The 18186-nt window shown below is 39.0% G+C and overlaps 1 protein-coding gene across 6 annotated transcripts in view; it reads left to right on the top strand.

Moving 5' to 3' along the window:
- Utx (Utx histone demethylase) overlaps window positions 1-17806 on the top strand; it is a 563056-nt gene extending 545250 nt beyond the window's left edge. For all 6 annotated transcript variants that reach the window (XM_071680551.1, XM_071680560.1, XM_071680542.1 and 3 more), the window contains 5 exons: window positions 8260-8378; window positions 8652-8862; window positions 11154-11286; window positions 11675-11836; window positions 15128-17806. In XM_071680551.1, the coding sequence (XP_071536652.1) occupies window positions 8260-8378; window positions 8652-8862; window positions 11154-11286; window positions 11675-11836; window positions 15128-15202 (700 nt within the window). In that variant the 3' untranslated portion in view covers window positions 15203-17806. The remainder of the gene's footprint in view (window positions 1-8259; window positions 8379-8651; window positions 8863-11153; window positions 11287-11674; window positions 11837-15127) is intronic.
- The last annotated feature ends 380 nt before the right edge of the window (window positions 17807-18186 follow it).

Genomic DNA, 18186 nt, shown 5'->3' with positions numbered 1-18186 from the left:
GTATTTGTGTAAATGAATGTATTTGTAAATAAAGAAAGTCTTAAGAGTATATGGTGTGGGAGGTTAGAAACAGTGAAAATTTTTTACCAATGATGTACGGCATATGTATGAGTAAGAAGAGAAGAGTGATTGGTTCCCAGTGAATGTCAGTCTGTGGCAGGGATGTGTGATGTCCCCATGGTTGTTTAATTTGATTTTGGATGGAGTGCTTAGAGAAGTAAATGCAAAAGTTTCATAGAGAGGGGCGAGTATATAGTCTGTTGGGGATGAAAGGGCCTGGGAAGTGAGTCAATTGTTGTTTGCCAGTGATACAGTTCTGGTGGCTGATTCGAGTTAGAAACTGCAGAATTGGTGGCTGAATTTGAAAAAGTGAGTGAAAGGAGAAAATTGAGAGTAAATGCAAATAAAAGCAAGGTAGGGTCGAGGGTTCAGTAGGGTCGAGAGACAATTTGATTGTGATGTAAGTTTTATTGGAGAAAAATTGGAGTAAGTGAAGTGTTTTAGATATCTGGGAGTGGACTTAGCAGTGAATGGAATCATGGAAGTGTAAGTGAGTCACAGGGTGGGGGAGGGGGCAAAGGTTCTGGGTGTAATGAAGAATATGTGGAAGGAGAGAACGTTATCTGAGAGAGCAAAGATGGGTATGTTTGAAGGAATTGTGGTTCCAACAATGTTCAGTGGTTGGGAGGCATGGGCTATAGATAGGGTTGTACAGAGGAGGGTGGATGTGTTGGAAATGAAATGTTTAAGGACAACATGTGGTGTGATTGAGGGTTTGATCGAGTAAGTAATGAAAGGGTAAGAGAGATGTGTGGAAATAAAAAGAGTGTTTGAGAGAGTAGAAGAGGGTGTGTTAAAGTGGTTTGGACATGTGGAGAGAATGAATGAGGAAAGATTGACAAAGCGAATATATGTTTCAGAGTTGGAGGGAACAAAGAGAAGAGGAAGACCAAATTGGAGGTGGAATAATGGAGTGAAAAAGATTTTGAGCAATTGGGGCCTGAACATACAGGAGGCTGAGAGGCATGCAAGGAATAGAGTGAAATGGGATGATGAGGTATACAGGGGTCAATATGCTGTCAATGGACTGAATCAGGGCATATTAAACATCTGGGATGAACCATGGAAAGGTCAGTGTGGCCTTGATGTGGATAGGGTGCTGTGGTTTTGGTTGCATTAAGCATGACAGCTAGAGACTGAGTGTGAACAAATGTGGCCTTTTTTGTCTGCTTTCCTGTCGCTACCTTGCTGAAGCAGGGGGTAGCAATGCTGTTTCCTGTGGGGCAGGATAGCTCCAGGAATGGATGAAAGCAGGCAAGTATGAATATGTAAATGTGTATATATATGTATATGTCAGTGGATGGTATTGCAGTGGAATTTATTAAAAAAGGGAGTGACTGTGTTGTTGATTGGTTGGTAAGGATGTTCAGCGTATATATGGACCATGGTGAAGTGCCTGAGGATTGGCGGAACACATGCATAGTGCCATTGTACAAAGGCAAAGGGGATAAAGGTGAGTGTTCAAACTACAGAGGCATAAGTGTTGAGTATTCCTGGGAGGGTATTGATTGAAAGAGTGAAGGCATGTACAGAGCATTAGACTGGGGAAGAGCAGTGTGGTTTCTAAAGTGGTAGAGGATGTATGATCAGGTGTTTGCTTTGAAGAATGTATGTGAGAAATACTTAGAAAAACAAATGGATTTGTATGTATTATATTGGATCTGGAAAAGGCATATGATAAGGTTGATAGAGATACTTTGTGGAAGGTTTTAAGAGTATATGGTGTGTGAGGTAAGTTGCTAGAAGCAGTGAAAAATTTTTACCAAGGATGTAAGGCATGTTTACAAGTAGGAAGGGAGGAGAGTGATTGGTTTCCAGTGTATGTCAGTCTGCGGCAGGGGTATGTGATGTCCCCGTGGTTGTTAGTTTATGGATGGGGTAGTTAGAGAGGTAATTGCAAGAGTTTTGGAAAGAGGGGCAGTCTGTTGTGGATGAGAGGGCCTGGGAAGTGAGTTAGCTGTTCGCCGATGTTACATTTCTAGTGGCTGATTTGTGTGAGAAAATGTAGAGGTTGGTGTATGGGTAAGGGAGATGTGTAGAAATAAAAAGAGTATGGTTGAAAGAGCAGAAGAGGGTGTGTTGAAATGGTTTGGACATAGGGAGAGAATGAGTGAGGAAAGATTGACAAAGAGGATATATGTGTCAGAAGTGGAGGGAACAAGGAAAAGCAGGAGACCAAAATGGAGGTTGAAGGATAGAGTGAAAAAGATTTTTGAGCGATCGGGGCCTGAACATACAGGAGGGTGAGAGGTTTGCAAGGAGTAGAGTGAGCTGGAATGATGTGGCATACCTGGGTCACCATGCTGTAAATGGACTGAACCAGGGCTTATTAAGCATCTGGGGTAAACCATTGAAAGGTCTGTGGGGTCTGGATGTGGATAAGGAGCTGTGGTTTGTGTGCATTACACATGGCAGCTAGAGACTGAGTGTGAACGAATGTGGCCTTTTTGTCTGTATTCCAAGGAAAAGCAGGAGACCAAAATGGAGGTTGAAGGATAGAGTGAAAAAGATTTTTGAGCGATCGGGGCCTGAACATACAGGAGGGTGAGAGGTTTGCAAGGAGTAGAGTGAGCTGGAATGATGTGGCATACCTGGGTCACCATGCTGTAAATGGACTGAACCAGGGCTTATTAAGCATCTGGGGTAAACCATTGAAAGGTCTGTGGGGTCTGGATGTGGATAAGGAGCTGTGGTTTGTGTGCATTACACATGGCAGCTAGAGACTGAGTGTGAACGAATGTGGCCTTTTTGTCTGTATTCCTGTCGCTGCCTTGCTGAAGCAGGGGATAGCATTGCTGTTTTCCTGCGGGGCAGGTTAGCAACAGGAATGGATGAAGGCAAGTATGTGCGCAATGTCTGCATATGTGTATGTATTGTACATGTGTATGTATTTACTGTACATATGTGTATGTACGTATAGGTGTGTATAATAAATAACGTGTATTTATATGTATGTATATGTGTATATGTTGATATGTATTTGTATGTATATGGGCGTGTATGTATATATACGAGTGGATGGGCCATTCTTTGTCTTTTTCCTGGCACTACCTTGCTGATGCGGAAAAATGGTGATCAAGTATAATAGAAGAATAATGATAGTAACCATAAATAGTGGAAGATGTCATTTAGTGAATTTGCATCACAAGGCTTACCCCTTGCTGTTCCTTTCCCATTTCTCTCATACATCCCCTGTCTTTCTCAGATAGTTTACTTTATCACTAAACCATGGCCGTGCAAGTTATTCTAGCTCTCGTTTATACATGTTCTTTACCTTTACATGAATTTTTTCATAAAAAGTGGTGTCATCATTGAATTTGCTCACAGCTCACACACAGAAGCTCTTCATACCCTGCATAAGGCCAACACTAGAATATGCTCCTCAGGTTTGGTCACCTCACATAAAGAAGCACAAAGAGCAAATAGAAAAGGTCCACAGGAGAGCAGCAAATATTTTACCAGAATTAAGAGAGCTGAGGTAGAGGGAAAGGTTGGAGGTTTGAAATTTGCTGTACTTTGAAGTGAAAAAACTGAGGTGTGACCTGGTCACAACCCCAAAATTTGTAAAACAAATTGGTGATGTTGGGCGTGATCAGTTCTTCAAGAGTTTTAGGAATAGATTGCCCAGGTGACATAACATGAAATTAAGCAAGAAACTTGTTAAAAAAGATGTAAAGAAGTACTTTAAGAATGGTAGATGAATAGAATGAAATGAGTACATGGTTACTGCATACATAAACCATTGAAGTTGTATGATAGTTGAGAATATTCAAGAGATGGGGACCTCATAAGTACAAATAGGTACACACAATGAAAGAGTAGGAAAGTGAAAACCTTTAATCCCAGAAATCACCTCAAAAATCACTAGTATGGTTTCTGTAAAGGCAGATCCACTGGTGATATCCTTCCTATCTTACTAATGTCTGGTCACCATCCCTGAAAGATTTTGGAGTCATGTGTAGTTGCCCTTGACATATCTAAGGCTTTTGACAGGGTGTGGCATTAGGGTCTCATTTGTGGGCTTCCCTCCCTCACTTTGCTCCTTCATATTTAGCTTCCTCTGTGGCCAATCTATCTCTGTGGTTGTTGATGAATCAGCCTCCCCTCTTATCTACATCAACAGCGTGTCCCTTAAGGTTCTGTCCCCTACACTTTTTCTCCTTTTTTTCAACAATTTTCTCTCCACAAATAACCCAATGCATTCATATGCTGACGACTCAACACTGCATTCATCCACATGCTTCAAATCTGCTCCTTCTTCTATCCCTCGATCTGCATCTTGTCTTGCACAGAATCAGCTTTCTCAATAAACTCAGACTTGGACAGGATATCTCAGTGGGGTGCACAAAATCATGTTAAGTTTAATGCCTCCAAGACCCAGTTTCTACCCATCTCTTTTGCGAAAACTCCTCACAACTCTCATCTCTTGGTGGTTCTGTAATTCCACCTTTTGACTCATTGAACATGCCTACTAGGTATTACTGTAATATCCACTCTTTCTTGGAAACCCCCACATTACAGGAATATCTAAGTCTGCCTCTGATAAACTGGGTGTCTTGTTTAGATGTCAAAACTTCTTTTAAACAGTTGCTCTGTTTGTATAAGGGATTAATTTGTCCATGTATGGAGTACTGCTTTCACATTTTGAGTGATTCTAGCTCTGCATCCTTACTTAAAATAGTTTAGTTGAAAGTAGTCCAACTTATAAATTGTCCCAGGCTAATTTTCAAACTTGACCCCCTTGCCCCACACTCTTCTATAGGTGTTACTTTGGTTTCTGCTTCCAAGAGCTGGCTGCTTATGTAGCCATCAGCAACTCAAGTGTGGGCCATTTTGGCAGATGCATCTTTCGCTGCACATCAGAGCTTTGAAACTCAACCTTTTCATATTTTTCCCAATAACAATGACCTGTCACTTTTTGAAAGACAGGTTTTTCACTTCGTCCAAAGTTCATAAATACTTTCCCTTGTTTTTTCTTTTTCCACTTCATAATTCTTTCTGCATGTCATTTAAGGCCTGGTCTTGATGTGGACTTTTATCCGTGAATGAAACCTGCAACATAAAAAAATAGAGGGAATGGTGAGAAAGAGTAATAAAGGGTTTGATAAAAGTTGTCAAAGAGTACAGTAATTTTGAAATGTGCTGTGGCAAAGATATAGATGGCATTCCAGCCATCCAGCATTTGCAAGGTATGAATAAGAAAACGAGGAGTTAGTTACCTAGATAAGAAAGGAGGAACAAAGAAATTTCAAGAAGAATATTGTGGACAAGGCTGGAGAAAATGCAAAGCTCATCAAGAGTCAGTTATCATTTACATGAACAGAATACTAAAAGACTTGTGATCATGATGAAATTTCTCTAGATGTGCTGATATTTGCAGGTATGGTAGATAAACTTCTTGAAATACTGTTCCATTTCTCCAATGTTGAGAGGAAAAGTGCTGAGGAATGGAAAATTGCTTGTTTCATACCACTATAGAAGAAAGGAGTCCAGAAACAGGCACAGAATTACAGACCTGTCTGATTGATATCAGAGTGTGGTCTGTCAGGTTCTGGAAATGATGGTAAGAAAGCAAATGGATGACTCCACAGAGAAGATACTGAAGTGATAGAGAATATTGTTTAAAGGAAAGGAGGTCAAGCATAACAAACTTCTCTTTATTTCTATTAGACAAAAGAAAGGTTGGGTGGATTGTTTGCGTCTTGACTGCCACTGGAATGACTTTACAGAAGGGAGGCTGATTAAGGGGCAAGAACATTGGGGAAAGTCCTGTGATGGATAGATTATATATATCAGTGGAAGGGAACAAAGGATACTTGTCAGAGAGGGTTTCTCTTGATGGGTTAAGGTGACCAGCAGAGTGCCACAGGGTTCTGTTGTGGGACCATTACTCGTCTTGATTTATGTAAATGACTTCCTTGAGATATAGACTCCTACCTGAATATGCTTGCAGATGATGCAAATATCATGAGGCTAGTGAATATCGAGGATTGCATTAACTTACGTTTGCATTTGCCCACCTGGGAAGAGAGAAGAGTGAGTGGGTGACCTGATCATAATATTTAAGGTTTTAAACCAGATTGATGATATACTCGGTGAACAATATATCAAAAGATGTAGGAATAGAACAGCCAAGGGCATAATATAAAAGTAAGCAAGACAGGCATGCCAGTACAGAAATATAGTTCAAGATAGACATTATTTAAAAATGGGGCCCCATGAGTGTAAAGCTCCTTACCCATACAGTACATAAAGATATTTACAATGGATAGAAGATATCATAGTGGAAGGGAACAAAAGATGCATGTTATATGAGCCCCATCTCAAAATGAGTAGTCACTAGCATAGTGCCACATTGTTCTGTTCTGGGACCAATACTCTTTATCTATGTAGATGATTACAAGACTGTATGGATTCCTTCCTGCCTGAGTATGTTTGTAGATGATGCAAAAGTCATAAGTAAATTAAGCTAACCTTGGCTGACACCAAAATTAGTCTGGTATAAGGTTGATGAAATTTAACCTGAATACATCTGTGATAATGAGAATGGGTCACAGCAAAAGAAGGTTTCAGTGTGATTCTCATCTAGATGGAAATAAGCTGTAGGACTGTGTGTGTGTGTGCGTGTGTGTGTGAGTAAAGAAAGGTTTGGAAGTCATCATTATCCCTAACCTGTCACCAGATCCCAACATAAGAGAACAGTTTAAGGAGACCAAGTGTTGGTAGCATATATTAGAATTGCATTACAGTTCTTGAATAAGGAAATACCCAGCAAGAAGTACACATCATACATAAGGTCAAAACTAGAATATGCTTCTTAAGTTTGGTTACTGCACTTAAAGAAGCACTAAAAGCCAATATAGAAGGCCAAAGAAGTGCGACAAACATGGTACTAGAATTAAGAGGGCTGAGTTATGGGCTAGAGGCCTTACATTTGCCCTTCTTGAAAAGAGAGGAATGAGGGATGTTTCCTGATAACAGTCTTTGGGGGGGGAAAAAAAGGTAAATAGTGAACAATTCTTCAAGAGATGTAGGGATATAACAACAACCAGAGGACATTACATGAAACCAAACAAGAAAACTGATAAGAAAGATGTGAAGTATTTTTTGTAGTATGAGCAGTGGATGAATAGAAAGAAAGGAATGAAAACATGCTAAATGCAAGCATCATTCAGAAAGCTAAAATGAATTGAACCAGGGCATGTGAAGCATCTGGGGTAAACCATGGAAAGTTTTGTGGGGCCTGGATGTGGAAAGGGAGCTGTGGTTTCAGTGCATTATACATGACAGCTAGAGACTGAGTGTGAACGAATGTGGCCTTTGTTGTCTTTTCTTAGCGCTACCTGGCACACATGCGGGGGGAGGGGGTTGTCATTTCATGTGTAGCGGAGTAGCGACGGTAATGAATACGGGCAGACAGTGTGAATTATGTACATGTGTATATATGTATATGTCTGTGTGTGTTTATATATATATGTATACGTTGAGATGTATAGATATATATGTGCATGTGTGGACGTGTATGTATACATGTGTATGTGGGTGGGTTGGGCCATTCTTTCATCTGTTTCCTTGCGCACCTCGCTAACACAGACGACAGCGACAAAGTATAATGAAAAAAATAGATAATAATAGTAAGGAATATTCAAAAGATGGGGTCTCAAGTGTAAAACTCTCTCCTTGTATTGTACACACACACACACACACACACACACATACACAGTTAACTACAACAGTTGCAGTAAATTTAGCACTATACCATGACCATTGAAGTTATGTTAGCTTACATGGTACATATTCTTTACTTTTACGTGTATTTCTTTCATTTTACTGTTTGAAACAAAATTTGAAGAACTCCCTTTTTTATAAGCATGATTGCAAAATTGCAATTCATCCAGCTGTGAAGGATAGATGTATTTAAAGCATTAGATAAATGCTTTCAACTGTGGTATAGTAAGACTAACCAGTGTAGTTTTTTACAAATTTTACTTTTGTGTGAGTACTATTTATTTGTTACAGAGAGTGTTATACTCATGTTGCTCCATCTTTTAACCTGCGACCTCTACATCTGAGATTACAGGAATGAGTTGTGTAAGATTTGAGTGCTAACCTTACTGTATGAATGCACAAAGCAATATACAGGAATAAGAATTAGGCATAGATATAAGAGTGATAAACTAATTACTAACTTATTTCCAGGAATAGAACAAATTATCTTCATGGATCATGGTGGCCTGATTTACAAGAGCTGTATGAAGAAAATGTTCCTGTTTATCGTTTCCATCAGAAACCAGGAGACATGGTCTGGGTTAATTCAGGTGAGGGAGAAGTTTCTGTGTTAGTAAATAGAGACATTAATTTTAAGTACCAGATAAGTGTGTGATACTTGTCATCGCCATCTTAGTCAGAGTCCTTTCATTTATTTATCTGATGGTTGTCTTGTTTTTTAAATAAGTGAATGCATATTTAGTTTCTGCTGACATATTTGAAGTTCATTTGTAATATGGTACTCTGACATATCAGTTTTCTCTCAAAATATTTCAAACAGTACCTTGGCAATCTTTTATGTGACTTGCATGATTTTTTTGTAGGGTGTGTTCATTGGGTCCAAGCAGTAGGTTGGTGTAACAACATCGCCTGGAATGTGGGACCTCTCACAGCACGTCAGTATAGTTTAGCACTGGAGCGATATGAGTGGAATAAACTACAGAGCTTCAAGTCCATTGTGCCCCTTGTTCACCTGTCATGGAATCTGGCGAGGAATATCAAAGTGTCTGACCCCAAGCTTTTTGAGGCAATCAAGTAAGTGATTGTATATATTTAGATGTTTGGATTAGTGGTACTTGAAGGCTGAAAACATTTAGACCCAAAATATTGCTTTGGAAGTGGGTTTGGATGAAGCTGTAAAGAAAAAATGCAAAACTTTAATTCATATAGAAAAGTTTAATCCTTAATGGGGTAGTTTTGTAAATTTACTTTTTCTCCAGGGAGGGGCTGTAAATATACATTTCAAGTTCTTAGCATCTTGTTTGTGTTTGCATTTGCATTTGCATCTATCATATATGTGGTTCCCAAACATCAGAAACACGTCTTCATTTGTTCCATAGGAAAATCCATCACCAAATATTGCATAGAAAATGAGAACGTGGCAACTGCATGGCAGCCCTCTTTAAAGAACTGATGGGAATATTGCCCGTTCAAAGCTTATTTCCATGATCCTACATTCACTACCATATAGAGTGACAATCAGGTGACTTTGGATTTCTATTATCTCATTTCATGAGTAAATATAGTTGGTCTCCAGCAGGGATGTGCAATATCACCATGACTTTAATATATTTATGGACGGGCTGATTAGGTAGGCAAATGCAAGGGTCTTGGAGAGAGACGCTGGTTTGCACCTGGGAGGTGAGTCTTGCCTTTTCCAGACAACAGGGCTGTGATGGCACATTCCGTTGAGAAACTGCAGAATCTGCTTTTTGAGTTTGTGAGAGTTTGTGGAAGGAAAAAGTTGAGATAACGTGAATAAAAGTAAGGTTGTTAAGTTTAGCAGTAGAGAGAGAGTGGTTGGCAGGTTGGAGTGTGAATTTGAATGGAGAAAACATAGAGGAAGTGAAGTGTTTTAGATACCTAGGAGTGGACATTGCAACGGCCGAGACATGGGTTAAAGGTAGCCACACAGGAATTTTATGATCCACTGGTTTGCCAAGTACTTCATGGCTATACTAACGGTTGATTTATTACAAGCAACCAGCTTTCTGAAGTAGACATTCAAGTTGTGTTTGCAGAATAGAGGAAAAAAGTGAATAATGGGGCATTTGGAAAGTGTATCAAATATTTATGATAGATAAAAAGGTAGGAGCCTCTGCAAACACTGCGCTAGACTTGCCCTTTGCTAGTGGCATGTTAAGGGAATCACTGAAGGCTAAGAAGTGGCACTGGATTTCTTTAGTTGTGGAGACTCTGTTGCACTGGCCCCCCATTGAATGAGTTCCAATTGGAACAGGCATCAGAGATATAGATAGAATGATAAAAAGGTATTGTTAATTGGATTCTTTCAGACTCAGCTCAGTCACATAATAAACATGTGGAGCTGGAGAGACACAAAATGTGAGAGCTGCACTTATTTTTCAAAGTGCAAATTATTCCTGCATATCTTTTAGCATTTGAACAAGGCTCCCAGATTCATAGATTCAAAATTACCTGTTATTATTGGGGATAGGGGAGAAAGAATACTTCCCATGTATTCCCTGCATGTTGTAAAAGGCAGCTAAAAGGGAAGGGAGTGAGGGGCTGGAAATCCTCCCCTCCCGTTTTTACTTTTCCAAAAGGAAAAGAGAAGGGGGCTAAGTGAGGATCTTCCCTCGTAGGCTCAGTCCTCTGTTCTTAATGCTACCTGGCTAACATGGGAAATGGCAAATATGTATGAGAGAGAGAGAGAGATAATTACTTGTATGTCCCTGATCCATCCCATGAAATTGGGAATGTAATAATAATTGTAGGTAGGTAAATAGTCTTAGCTACTTGCATTATGTAGCTAAAAGAAACTATCATTTAGGGTTCGAAGATAGATTTCATGTTTATGCTGCCAGATGATCTTTGCATTGCTTGGTGTAACCACAGAGCCATCAATAATGGGAAAGTCATGAGAACTTTTCAAAAGAGAAATAGGAAGAAAGAAGCATTAGACTTGATTATGTCTGCTCCACTGGGAAATCTCAGCTAAATAAAAATGTATAAAGTAGTTGGAGAGAAAAGATTTAGACTGATCTTGAGATGTGGTTATTATGAAGATGTAAGATGAAGACTGAAGTCATTAGCTCATCCGTGAATTGAGTAACTTGTTGATGAAATGAGTTGATTGATTAGAAGAAAATGGTAAAAGATGAGATATGTCCCGTAAATATGATGTTGTCTTGGATGTAGTTTTTAGGGAGTATTGTTTTAGCATAGTTGTTATCTTTTCATAAATATATTGTCATGGATGTAGTTTTTAGGGGAAGTGTATTAGCAGACTTAAATTCTTTTTACTTCTTATTTATAGATCAATTTCATATGTCAAGAGTGATGTTAATTGAAGATTTCTTCCTCAGGGGCTGTCTCATGCGATCACTACGTCAGGTCTGCTTATCTTTAGATTTTGTCAAGATTTGTGGCTTGGAAACCAAGTTTCATGGACGCACTCGCACGGATCCATCACACTACTGTGGTGTTTGTGAGATTGAGGTACGTTAAGGGAGCAAAAGAATTGATACAGTGGGAACATTAAAAAAGTGCATTTGTTAATACTTTCTGATCTCCTCCTTGTTTTGGAACAAATCCTTCACTGATTTGGGTTTCTGTATTCATTTTACGCTACAGTGTTAGTTCACAAGGAATGATCATCTTAGTGTAACATTTTAGAGGAAAGTGAATTCTTGGTGGTGGTTTGCTGGTTACAGTCAGTGGATTTATATTTGAAGCAAAAGCTTTCATTGTAATGAAACAGCAGTATGGATAATGATGTTTAAAAGATTGTAACAAGCACTGGTCTTTTCTAAGAATCAAACTGCTGAAAAGAGGAGCATTATTATCAGCCAGTCTTTCCTTTTTTAACTGTTATGAAATATTTCAGGTATTTAATGTACTGTTTGTGAAAGAACAAGAGAGACGGCATGTGGTACACTGTGTGGACTGTGCACGACGCCAAGCCCCCCGCCTTGAAGGCTTTGTTGTACTAGAGGAATACCACCTAAATGACCTATGCCAGGTTTATGACAACTTTGTTTTACAATCGGTAAGTATAATGGTAAACATTAATGCATAAATTGTATTAGTTGTCTCAGCCAGTGTTTTACAAATACAGTAATTGTTTATACTAAATTCAAGTAAAACTTGCAGTCACAATTTATCAAGACTGCAAGAGATTGTTAATTTGTTTCCAACCTTTGCATATACATATAGGGCAGCTATGTTAATGCCACTTTATTTCAGCAAAAAGGTATCGCTACACTTGCCTTGCTTTACATTTTGAAACACAGGACAAAATGGTTTGCTATATTACTTGAGTGGCTTCACGTACTGATTTGCCTGCTCTCATTTGGCAATGACATTACTAAGATTCCGGGAAAGGTTGGGTGTAATTGGCGGAATGAACTAATTTTTTTGAGTGGTTTCATGGGATACCGGACTTCTATAGTTCTATAATCTGCTATCTGTTTCATTGAAATCTTCGTGTTATAATTTTTTGATACATGTTCATTATTTCCTGTGTTCTTAAGTTGGCATATGTCATGCACTGAAACCAGAGACCCGTATCCATAACCAGGCCTACAGCCCTCTCCCTGGTTTCTTCTGGCTGCTTCATGTGCTCAGGTTTACACCAATGCCAGCATGTTGTCCCCTGTTTACATATTGCTCCAGTTTGCTATATCCCCTGCACCCTCAGAACATCTTTCACTCCATCATTCCATCTCCTTGGTTCTACCTTTTCATAGTAAAAAAAATACCTGAATATTAAGTATCTGAATAATAGAAGAATATTGTATATCATTAAGTTGATATTAAATGTTCAGTAATGAAAGAATATCCAGAAAGTATGGCAGAATTCTAACATTAACATGTCAAAACTAAAGCTGTACAGTTTTACTTCAGTTTAATCATCTTATTTCACTTGCATTGCATGTCACGTTTCTTCATTATTTCAACATTCCAATCTCCATAAGGTGTCATTTATGAATGGCCACAAGCTGTACACTAACTCATGTCTTGAATTTAGACTCTTCCTTTAAACATTTTTGGTCATTCATATATCAGAGTCCAGTAATCAAAGAAGTGGTTTGGTAACTCCCTCATGAGCAAAATAATGATGCTCTGATAAATAGTATATTTCTTGTGCATGTTCAGAAGTTTCCCAAAGCAAAACTATTAGATTATGCTCCATCCCTTTCACTTATTTCTTTCATGGCTACTATATTTTGGTAAGCAACAGTTCATCCCATTAGTTTTCCTTTGTTCATTTCCTATGATATAATGTTTTGGTATAAGGGAGAAAAAATATTTCCCACATAGTCCATGCATGTTGTAGAAGGCAACTAAGGAAGGGTATGGGGGGGGAACCATTCTATTGTAATTTCTTAAAAGTAGGGACAGGAGTCAAGCAATGAGTGTTAATACTCTTTGAAGGCTCTGGCTTGGGTGTGTGGATGTAATCAAGAAAAGAAGGGAGATATAGATAGTGTATTTGAGGAGGAGAACCCAGGTGTTCTAGGTCTTAATGAAATAAAGCTAAAGGGGAAGGGGGAAGAGTAGCTTAGAAATATCTCAGGGGTTAGCGTGAGGCCGAGAGGTGCGAAAGTGTAAGGTAGTGAGTCCCAGACAGATGTGGGTAAAAATGAAAGTGGATTGTGAAGGGTGGGTGACTATCAGTGCTTATTCATGAGGAAATGGGAGAGAAAAGGAGGCAAGTATTTTTGGAGCCAAGTGAGTGTGTTTGCAATTTAGATGTGAGTGATCGATCATTAATGATGTATGATTTGAATTCAAGAGTGACTATTGTACTAGTGGAGGGCATACTTTGGAGGTAGGGGTATGCAGTGATGTGATTGAAAGTAGTGAACGGCTTGTTGAGTTGTATGCTGAAAAAGGACAGGTGACTAGGAATATTTGGTTTAACAGAGGGATATGAATAAAGTATACATGAGTAGAGGTGATGGAAAGCTGGCGTTAATGGATTATCTGCTAATTGGCATGCAAAGGAGAGACTCCTGGATATGAATGTGCTGAGAGGGGCAGCTATTGGGATACTTGATCATTTCTTGGTGTTGGCAGGATTGATGATTTGAAGAGGCAATACAAGAAGAGGAACTGATGATATAGGTGGGAGGTAGGTGGTGAAAGTGAATGAATTTGGAAAAGAGGCTTGTGTGAAGAGATACTAGAAGAGCTTTGTAGAATGGCAAAAAGGGAGAGTTGATAAAGTTTGAGGAATGGGAGGTATTTAGGAAAGCAGTGCTAATCTGTGTAAAGGTGTGTGGCATGCAGGTGAGAAAGATTAGTATGTACGAGAGCCTTCATGAAGTACATGTCCTAAAATGGTTGACATTTGGGGAGGGTAACTAAGAGGGTATACATATCAGAAGTGAAGGGTAATAAGAAAAAGGGAGAAACAGAGGAGATGGAAGTTATTCATGACTTGAAGATCCAGGTGTGCAAGGGATTGAGCAAATTGGAGTAATGTGGCGCATGGGGAACCATGGAAAGGTCTGTGGGGTCTGGTTGTGGGTGTGAGGCTCTGGTTTCAGTGTATGCACAAAAGCAAGAGGGTGGATGTGAGCAAATGAGGCCATTTATTTGTCTGTTCTTGACACTACCTCGCAAAAGTGAGAAATGAAGAGCAAACATGAACTAAAAACATTTCAGATTTAAGTCAAAGAATATGGAATAAAGAATATTTATTTATTTATTTTGCTTTGTCGCTGTCTCCTGCATTAGCAAGGTAGCGCAAGGAAACAGACGAAAGAATGGCCCAACCCACACACATACACATGTATATACATACACGTCCACACACGCAAAATATACATACCTATACATTTCAGTGTATGCATATATATATACACACACAGACATATACATATATACACATGTACATAATTCATACTGTCTGCCTTTATTTATTCCCATCGCCACCCCTCCACACATGAAATAACAACCCCCTCCCCCCTCATGTGTGCGAGGTAGCGCTAGGAAAAGACAACAAAGGCCCCATTCGTTCACACTCTGTCAATAGCTGTCATGTAATAATGCACCGAAACCACAGCTCCCTTTCCACATCCAGGCCCCACAGAACTTTCCATGGTTTACCCCAGACGCTTCACATGCCCTGGTTCAATGTAATGAAGAAGGAATCTTATAATGTATAAGAATTGCAGAAAACAAAGATAAGTACCAACCATACTGAAAAACTGGATTATTCTAATTCAGAATTCCATCGAACCCCGGGGTAGTAATACTTTTTTGCTAACAGTACATGAACATTAAATGAAATGCCCATTTTCATTGTTTTTTATGTTTTTGTCAATTACAGGTTCAGGGACAGACGTTACCAGGACAAGTACCAACACCACCTCCTACCTCCACAACTCCAACCCCCCTCACGTGACCTAACCCAGTCCTAGTGGCCACTCCATTGTGCTCATTGTGACGTGGGGTGGCTCCTAGTTACACAGGATCTATCTCGTATAGCTCTAAAGTGGAAAACTGTCCCTGCCTATGTTTGCAGGTGGAGAACCACATCTACAAGAGACAGCAAGTGTTAGTGAGCTGCAGTGTGTTACTGTAGAAAGACAAGGTGATTCACTGCAAATAGCATTAAGTTATAATTAAGAGTTTACGTCACTGCCAGTGCACCTTCCAGAGGCCTTTTCTATTATTGACTCGTTGTAGTCACAGTGGCCGTATTTTTCACACCTTAATTCTTGGAAGTTATCGCAGTGAAAAAATGGGCATTATGAAAATTTCTGCCAAGACTGAGTGAATGGAGAAAATGTGTGAGTTGTATGATTGTGGAAGAGAAGCACCCAGGAACTTTGCTTAAAGTGCTGCCACTCTCCCAAGCATAATGATAATGATCTCATAGAACTCAAGGACACAGGGAAAGCAACACTGACACATGGAGAGTGATAAGCATATGTTTGTGTGTATAGTGGTGCAGTATGATGGACTTGCAATTGTGCCAGAACAAGAGCTGTTGCAAGACCTGTTGTTGTTTCCCCATGATAATTTAGTGGTTGCCAAGATGGTTAACAGCCAGTGCTGAATTAGCTGTAGTCGGGGTAGTAGAAATGCGTGTGGTTGATGGTACTACCCAGTTTTTTATTTATTAGCCTTGCCTACACATTATGTTCTCCTTCCAAGTTACCAGCCAAAAGGACTGGCCTTAGTTGTCATTATAGGTGTGTGTGCATTAAAAGGTTTCAAATCACTGCCACAAGAAGTGAGTGTTTTTATCTTGTGATAATCTCAACTGCCACAAAATCTGCCACTTTACAAAGTCTCACTTAGAGCTTACCCATCTTAGATCTTTCCACATGCATTGTTATGGATGATTTGTGATCAGCAGTTTTGTTAACTGTGTTAATAAATATATTTTATTTCATGATTTAGTTAAATTACTCCCAGTATCCTGCCAAATACCCTAACCTATTGTGTCTATTCCAGAGCATTTAGAATGGATGTTGGGACAGGTAATCCTAGTATTCCTTCCTACTTCCTATTGTTTTACGTCTTTCCTTTTCCTTTGTTGTTTTTCACATTATCCGCATACAGTCTAGCATTACTAATCCTTCAACTCCGGGATTGTGAATATGCAACTGTATTGGATGGTAATATTTTTTTATATTTTTTTTTTATGTAGTTGTTTGATTTTTTATTGTTGACCCATGAATTTGTTATAATTTCTGAAGTACCAGATATTTTAGTTTATAAACTGCTATACATTTTCAGTTGCATTCATATGTTTTTTGTTTACAATTGAAGCTCATGTCAGGTGGAAATGATGAGCAGTAGACCCTTCAGATAATATTTTTGGAAATCCTGGAGGAGCATAAGGTATGGCAAACTGAGTGCTCAACAAATTGTACCTGAAATGGGCGTGCCTAAGGATATAAGTTCCACACTACAGATTTTTTATGTCAGTGCTGTTGACCGCAAGTCTAACGATGCCCTCGCATTGTGGAAGGCTGAACAAATTATGTGAGCTCTGAGCTGAGAACTCTTGAACAATATCCATACCAGAAGGCTGTGCACCAAGACCTAATTTCTTAGACTTAACTTGAGTGATAGCAAGACTAGGTAATGAAATTAGCATCGGCTGAAGCAGATTTAGTCATAAACACTTTTGAAAAGAACACTTGCAGTTCCTCAAGTAATGTCTAAGGATTTAGTTCACTTCCTCTCCACTCCTCCCTGTTGATTCACCCAAACTTCCTTATTCTGAACTTTTATCATGTATAGTTTTTCATGTGACACATTCTAGTTTGTCCTCAGTATTACACATGGAACATGTTCATGCTTTTATAAGAAATTTGTGTGTCCTTTGTAAAAAAAAGTTATATATTGAAAAAAAGTGTCTCACATCAAATTATAATTGCCAGCAATGCAGTAAGTAGTGATTAGGAATTATGAACTGTATGTTGCTGTGATATGGGCTTTGTCCATTTGCAGTTTTGTAAATTCAACACTGTATTGCCCATAGTTGTTTTATTTATGTTATTTAATACGTATGGAATTCTTTCTGTATGTAATGTATAAAACACCGTAAGTCTGTTCTTTCTCGTGTAAGGTTTTGTCCTGGCTCACCTAACAGATGAGCTCGTATACATTTGTACAATTTTGGGAGTAGGTTTTTTTTTATTATTATTATTATTATTATTATTATTATTATTATTATTTGGCAAAACAGTGGATGTAGTTAATGAGGTGTGGGTGGAGTGGAATGTATTCTTAGTAATTATTGGGGAGGAGGAGCATGTTTATACTAGAAGCTCCCAAAGTGATTTGCAATAAGCTCCTATACCATTCAATAAAAAACCATATCATTTCCATATAAATTTTCATACGTCAGTCACAACTACATCAACATATGTGACATGAGCTAATTGGTTGATGAGAGCTTCTCCGCTCACACCTGTTTCAGGGATCTGTGTTGACCTTGTGTCCAATACTGTACAGAATAAGTTCGCTAATAAAGCCCAACTCACTGGAATGATGAAGTTTTATTTATGTAGATATTTGATAAAAGATCTTTTGAATGCATGCTTAAATGGGGTAGGGGGAAGACCTGGAGAAATGGGAGTGCTTTAGGTACCTGGGAGTAGGAGTAGACAAGGCAGAATGTGGGGTTAAAATGGAAGAAGGGGCCAGGATTCCTGGTGCATAAAGGAGTGTGTGGAAAGAGGTCAGCATTTGGAAGGGCTGAGATGGATGTTTTTGAAGGTATAATAGACCTAACAAATGTATGAATGCAAGTCTTGCACCTAAACAAGAAATGTACTGGGAAGTATATGCTATCTGCACAAATGAAATGACTGAGGGATGTGTGGTATGAGGAAGGATCAATATGTAAGAAGACAAGAATTGGAGAGG

Source organism: Panulirus ornatus, chromosome 2 (genome assembly GCF_036320965.1).
Source record: "Panulirus ornatus isolate Po-2019 chromosome 2, ASM3632096v1, whole genome shotgun sequence".
Taxonomy (NCBI): Eukaryota; Metazoa; Arthropoda; class Malacostraca; order Decapoda; family Palinuridae; genus Panulirus; species Panulirus ornatus.
This window is presented reverse-complemented; position numbering and strand designations above follow the sequence as displayed.